This window comes from Triplophysa rosa, linkage group LG6 (assembly GCF_024868665.1).
Source record: "Triplophysa rosa linkage group LG6, Trosa_1v2, whole genome shotgun sequence".
In the NCBI taxonomy this organism is placed as follows: domain Eukaryota; kingdom Metazoa; phylum Chordata; class Actinopteri; order Cypriniformes; family Nemacheilidae; genus Triplophysa; species Triplophysa rosa.
Genome location: NC_079895.1, coordinates 28,062,674 through 28,069,509, shown reverse-complemented (window position 1 = coordinate 28,069,509; position 6,836 = coordinate 28,062,674). Strand labels below are relative to the sequence as shown.

The following is a 6,836-nucleotide window of genomic DNA, read 5'->3' as shown; positions in this document are numbered from 1 at the left end:
AAGATTCTCTTGTAGAGTCTGAAGAGAAGCTTCCGTCTGCCTTTTCTTCAGCTGATATTGTGTGATAAAGTCTTGGGCTTTCTCTTGGAGATCCACATTTGGGTGTGTCCGAATCTGATGAATCTCTTCTTGATGTTCGGCACTGCCGTCCATGGTTTGGACGTTCTGATGACGACGTTCAACAGAGATTGGGCATCTTTTTCCTGTCTTGTCTACGGACGTGTCACCGTCGTCTTTGTTCATTTGAAGCTCGTTGATTCTGAACTCCAGTTCTTCCTTCTCCACGGTGAAGTCATGTTTGACCTGCTTCAGCTCAGACTCCAGCTCCAGTTTCACGTTTCTCAGAAAGGTCAGTTCTTCCTGAAGCATGACCGTCCGTGACTGCAAATCCTCCAGTGCAGATTTGAGCATGGCAGCTTCATCGCCGGAGTCGTCAGATGGCTGGAAATCCAGCACCTTCGCGATCCCCGAATCTTCCTGAATGACTCTGGCGGCAGCGGCGTCCTCTTCTTCTTCTTGAACGTCTTGGAGGAATCCCTCCTTCAGCGCCAGCTGCTCTGACAGCTCATCGTGAAGCAACAGCAGCCGTTCTCTCTCCTTCTCGAAGTCGGCAGCGTTCATCTCCAGCTGTTCCTCCAGCTCTCTCACATCATCTTCATACTGTCGGTTCAGTCTGTGGATCTCCTGCTGGAGGTTCTCCATCTCCTGCTGGGATTCTGTGAGCCTCAGCAGCTGAGAGTCTGTAAGAGCTTCCATCTCCACCGTAAACTGCCGCTTGGATCCCTCCAGTTCTCTTTGATATTGAGATATCTTGGACTCGTGTTCTCCACAGATGCTCTGGAGGTCAGCAGTGAGTTGGGTGGTGTGCGTCTGCAGGTCTGCACACTCTTTATTCTTCATGTGAACTTCATCCTGAAGCGCCGTCAACTTCTCTATTGTTTCCTGCAATTATAACATTCATCACTCACAGCCGTGTTCAAGGAGAATCATTTAGCTTATAAATGTACATCATCTCGTTACGGTTTCTATCTGACAGGTACAACACATTACCTGTAAGGAACCTGACAGCTGCAGAAAATAAATAAAGATACTGTATATACAGCCGTGGAAAAATTAAGAGACCATTTCACATCTTCATCTCTAGATGTATTTTACTCATTCCAGTCCAGTGTCTGTTGAATTTCAACAAAATCAAACCTCAGGAGTGACTTAAAGTCATCCAACAGCAATGTGAAAGACACGTGAACACTGTGAGAAAAATCCAGGTTATCGCATAAGAAAGTATTTTTGAACTATTCCTAAATACATGTAGAAATATATCTGAACTTGTTTTCTTTGCAGTATTTGAGGTCTGAAAATATACACAGCATCTTTTCTGTTATTTTCACCCGTTTCTCCATTTTCACTTTTTGCAAATAAATGCAAATAGAAACTTGAAATTTCAAAGAAATATTGTTAGTAGTTCACAGAATGAAACAAAAACAATCATTTTACCTCAACTCATACTATAAATAGTACATTCAGAAAAAACAAAACTCATTTTGAAATGGTGTCTTAATTTTTTCCACGGCTGTATACACATACTGTCCACACTCTCATCAGTAAGTCACTAAAGGGTGGTAATGAATTGGATCATTTTGAATCTTTCTTTACATGTGCTTGTCTCTTGAGCTCCTCGTGTTCTTTGCGCAGTGATGTTAAACTCTGATGAGTCTCAGCTTTCTCCAGCAGTACAGCGTCCATTCTCTCCCTCAGCTCCTGTTCACATCAACAGTTTAACTCATCACAACCCACAACACCAAATACATTGAGACACAAACAGACAGAAAATCATTCAAAATTTCATGACGATAACATTTATGAATCTTGTTTATAATACCAAAAATAGCATTATATCACTGACATAATTCAGTCATCACTTCTAATGGATCATGACAAGAAAGATCACGGTGTTATAACACCTTACAGCTTTATTAATTTTATATGGCAATATGATTCTAGAGGAGACAGTCTTTATTGTTTACGTTGTGAATTTATTTCAAATAACAGATGAAGCGTCTCATGTCACTGAGCACAAACCTGAATAACTGTGTCATCTGAAGGACTTCTGAGCACCTCCAGCTCCTTCTCCAAATCTGAAAAACAGCAACCCTGTTATACTCTTCAAATGATGCTCACCTGCGGCTCAGTGGTCAGAGCACGGCGCTAGCAACGCCAAGGTCATGGCTTCGATCCCAGAGATTGCACATACTCAGATACAAATAGTATAATGCAATGCGAGTAGCTTTGGATAAAAGCGTCTGCCAAATGCATAAATGTAAATTAACTAGAAAATTTTAACGTTCTTGTGTTACCTGCACATTTGAATTTAATCTTCTGCATTGCCACCATTTGTTTCTTTGCAAACTTGATGAGATCATCTTTTGACAGAGTATCCAACTTCAAAGAGAAAAACATATCAATGACATGTTTCTTCACAACAGTCATGACACATTGTCTTTCAATCACACTGAATGTTTACCTTAGACTTGCTGGACACCTGCCCTAACGGTGACGTCATCGTCTCCGGGTTTGCGTCCTGTCGCAGGTGTGAGATAATACCATTTCAATCAAACAGTGATGTACTTCCTCCTTCAACATCATCGTCATCCCTACACCTCATACACACAATATAACCTGTTCTAATAGATTTCACTCATGTGCAAAAAACTGCTAAATGTACTACGATATTACCAAGTTGATTTTTCAACCTGTAAGTTATTATAACAATACCATGACTTTCTGGACATCCCTCGTGCATTCCATAAAGCATCACGTAAACACCATCTACATATATCGAAGTCATTTAGTACCAGAGTATTACCAAGGTAAATATATAATGAGATAACTGCACCATAGAAACAAACAACTGAAGAAGTGACTCATCAATTAAACTTGTTATTTGTTTTAGTACAATAATATTATTAAGGTATTTCACGAACTACCTTGAAGTAGCATGAATTAACTGTTAAATATCAATCGATTCATAAACATCCACAAACAACCATAAAAAACTCGTCCTGCTAACCTCCATTTCGTGTGTGACGACAACAAGCAGCCGCTTAAATCCTTCACGAAGTTCTGTTTAGGCTTAAATCAGTAACTGAACAAAACAAATAAGTAAGAATTCACTGTAGTTAATGTCCAAACAAATGCAGCATCTTTAACTTCCGCATTAAGCTCCTTCCGTATAAAAGCGTCATTTCAGGAAGAGAAAACAGCCAATCGCGTTCTTCTCATCAGCAGTATTCACACAAGCTCCGCCCCTCCTCTATGAAATTGACCTAAACATTGGCCAATTGCTCTCTGCATGTCATCGGCTCCAACTGTTCCGATTGGTTAATCGGAGGAGGCGGGACTTGTCGGAACCTTTTTTATTATTAGGCGCTTCAATTTTCCAAACAAAAAACATACAATTCCTTTTATAAATATACATATTACCATTAGCCCTTGGTTGAGCATAACCAGTGATAAAAAAACAAGTACAAAACTAAGAAAAAACAAAATAAATAACTATAAGAAACAGAAGGAAAAAACAAGGGTTGGCCCTGTCTGTGAAACCGGGCGTAAGTATTTTACACACTCATGAATTAGATTTAAAGATGTTCGTTGAACATTTTGTTTCAGTTGTAAGTGTAGTGTTGAACGGGAAGCAGATGATCCAGAAGGATGCGAGTCTGACTGCGTCATTACAGCGCCATCTGCTGCTCATCTAATGTTATTAATGACTACGTTGTGATTTACTGCTTACTGATGTTTCAATTATGCTTCAATTCAACATTGAATCTAAAAAACATTTAATGTACAGACATCATTTGACCAACCAACATGTAGTGTTTATGAGACTGTACGTGTACACGTAGCCTCTGTTTAAAACAGCATGAGACCGGGACATCCCCGCTGAGGACAAACCAACCTGTGATTGAACTCCTGCTGACTGTGAGGCTTCAATTGATTAACCTGTGAACCTCACACAGTCTCATCGCACCAGAGAACAAACGGACCTTCGCTTTATATTTGAGGCTGACATATGGACCCGTGGACATACGTGAATGTAAAGAATCCTTCAAACTCATTTCAGAGTTGTTGTCATAGCAACAGGTCTAAGATTATTATATCTTGGATTTATAACAGAATGTCTGCTGCACACTTGACATGTTATTTTCATCATTATGACGCAAATAATCATACATGTAATAATAATGATGCATTTAGCACTGAAATTAAGCTCAAGTTCAATTCACATCTGTTTAAATTGTTTGCCTTGCTATACATTCATGCATTTGGCAGATGCTTTAATCCAACGCGACTTACATTGCATTATACTATATATTTATGCAATCCCTGGGATCGAACCCATGACCTTGGCGTTGCAAGCGCCATGCTCTTACCACTGAGCTACATGAAAATGTGCTTTGCAATGCTGCATTGTTTTATGGAGCTTTGCAAAATATAATAACTATATGGCATACATGGCAGTGTTGTAAATTTTATCGTCCTCATAAAAATATTCAATTGTAATCTTCTAAAATGGTATGTACTCTTTTTCCCAATTACCCAATTAGAGGTCTTTAAAATTGCGTGGAAAGAGAGTGCAAACTGTTATAAAAAGGCACTAAAAGCAGCAAAGACTGAGCACCTCCGTAACCTCATAGAAACTAACAAAAACAATCCAAGGTTTTTATTTAGTACAGTTGCTAAATTAACAAATAAACAGACTTCACCTGACCTGGGTATTCCGCAGCACATTGGTAGCAATGATTTCATGAATTTTTTTACAGAGAAAATCGAAAACATACGAGACAAAATAGTAAAAACTCAACCTCCAAGTCTGTCCTATGAATTAGTACCAACCATCGCCCCAAAAGAAAGGCTACAGTGTTTTTCAACTATAAAACAGGAAGATTTAATTAAACTTATTGCAACATCTAAACCTACAACTTGCTTATTAGACCCCATACCAACTAAATTATTAAAAGAGTTATTACCCGTTGCAATTGAGCCCATTTATAACATTATCAACTCGTCAATTAATCTAGGCCATGTCCCAGGAGCCTTTAAACTGGCCGTCATTAAGCCTCTTATCAAGAAACCATACTTAGACCCCAATGAACTAGGAAACTATAGACCGATTTCAAATCTCCCTTACCTGTCTAAAATACTAGAAAAAGTAGTGTCCGCTCAAATTTTAAACGGATATATTACGTAAGAGATACAATCGCGTTTTTCCCTCTAGAGGTTAATAATTACAGTTTTTCTCGATTGCTAACACACAATTCATGAAACAACTCACCATTTTCTGACAACTATAAACACATTCTCAGAACAATACACCAACTTGTACAACCCTCACACAAACAGCCTCAATTTGCCATGGTTTAACCATGTTCTCATTCAGAAAACACACACACACAATATAATGAACTGAATGACACACCAATCAGAATCACAGGATAATATCAACAGGAACACAGGTAATTGTGCATCCTAGAATCATCTACTGGGCTTTACACTACTTACAGGAAACATACAGTATAATTACAGTACACTCTTTATATGAGAGAAATTTCTCTATTCTGTATCCAGTAAACTGTAGCACGTGTACACCCTTTTTACCTGTTCTGTTTTTGTGCAGAAAATACGGAATACTTTTACGAAATTGGGCCACATAGCTGCCCACTGCTCCGGGTGTACGTGTGATCACCACTTGCTGTGCGTGTGTTCACTACTCTCTGGATGGGTTAAATGCACAGGTCACATTTCGGGTATGGGTCACCATATCTGACTAATAGGTCACTTTCACTTCACTTCACTTTCAAAGGTGCAGAGGATGAAATATTTTTTACATTGCCTCCTATAGACAAATGGCTTCACTGTGTTGTTTCCTTTATCGTCTCTGTAAGTAGCTTTGGATAAAAGCATCTACTAAATGCCTGAATGTAAATGTTATTTGTGCAGTTGTGTACCGTATTCTGTTGCATGACCAGTTTATATTGTTCTTTGGTTTTTGAACTTCTCTTGTCTTGTAAGATCATCTTCATCTACTTTACAGTAGTGTAATGTTTTATTTTTTCCTAAAGCTCATTCTTGCACTTTGCTTTATGTGCACTCTATTATGTTGTACATTCTAATAAACACTAAGATGTCAAATTTTTCTTGAATCTCAATAAGGGTTTAGTGTTTTGAATGGATCTCACCAGTGTGTAAGACCAGTGTGTTTTTGAGGGCTTGTGTGTCATATCTGCAGGAAAAGTTTGATTTTTCAGCAAGTTTGAATGGTTTAGAGAAGAGAGCTTCATTTTGACCTGACAATAGGATGTTTGGGGAATTGGGTGAGATGTTATGGATTTGTGCTCACTGTTTTGAGTATACGAGGCATAATTTCAAGAAATGTGTTTAAGCAATCGAGAAAAACTGTAATAATAATTTGTTACATTTATATAGCGCTTTTCTGGACACTAACAGCGCTTTACATGGAAGGGTGAATCTCCTTAACCGCCACATGTTCAGCATCCACCTGGTTACACATCTCTTCGACATTAGTCTAGAGCCCTGGAACATGACTCTTTTGGAAAGTGTTTTAAGTTAAAGTGTTTTTGACGAAATATCAATTTCCTTCCAGCTTCATCCAACAGTTTGTAAAGAAGAAGATCTATTTATAAATCCAATTTTTGAAGGCACAACCTACAAATGCCAGTTCTGCAGCAAAGTGGGAGAGTATGCATATATTGTGGCACATATGCAAACCCACGAGAAGACAGCTGTTAAGCATGGAGGTATTTGTCAGTTTAAAATGT

The 6,836-nt window shown here is 38.6% G+C and overlaps 1 protein-coding gene across 4 annotated transcripts in view; it reads right to left on the bottom strand.

The window, feature by feature from the left end:
• LOC130555805 (GRIP and coiled-coil domain-containing protein 2) overlaps positions 1 to 3,232 on the bottom strand; it is an 18,632-nt gene extending 15,400 nt beyond the window's left edge. For all 4 annotated transcript variants that reach the window (XM_057336275.1, XM_057336276.1, XM_057336277.1 and 1 more), the window contains exons 1-6: positions 3,068 to 3,232; positions 2,522 to 2,578; positions 2,355 to 2,439; positions 2,080 to 2,135; positions 1,654 to 1,758; positions 1 to 942 (exon numbers count right to left, since the gene is read on the bottom strand). The exon at positions 1 to 942 is cut by the window's left edge. In XM_057336275.1, the coding sequence (XP_057192258.1) occupies positions 1 to 942; positions 1,654 to 1,758; positions 2,080 to 2,135; positions 2,355 to 2,439; positions 2,522 to 2,578; positions 3,068 to 3,073 (1,251 nt within the window). In that variant the 5' untranslated portion in view covers positions 3,074 to 3,232. The remainder of the gene's footprint in view (positions 943 to 1,653; positions 1,759 to 2,079; positions 2,136 to 2,354; positions 2,440 to 2,521; positions 2,579 to 3,067) is intronic.
• Positions 3,233 to 6,836: the final 3,604 nt, after the last annotated feature.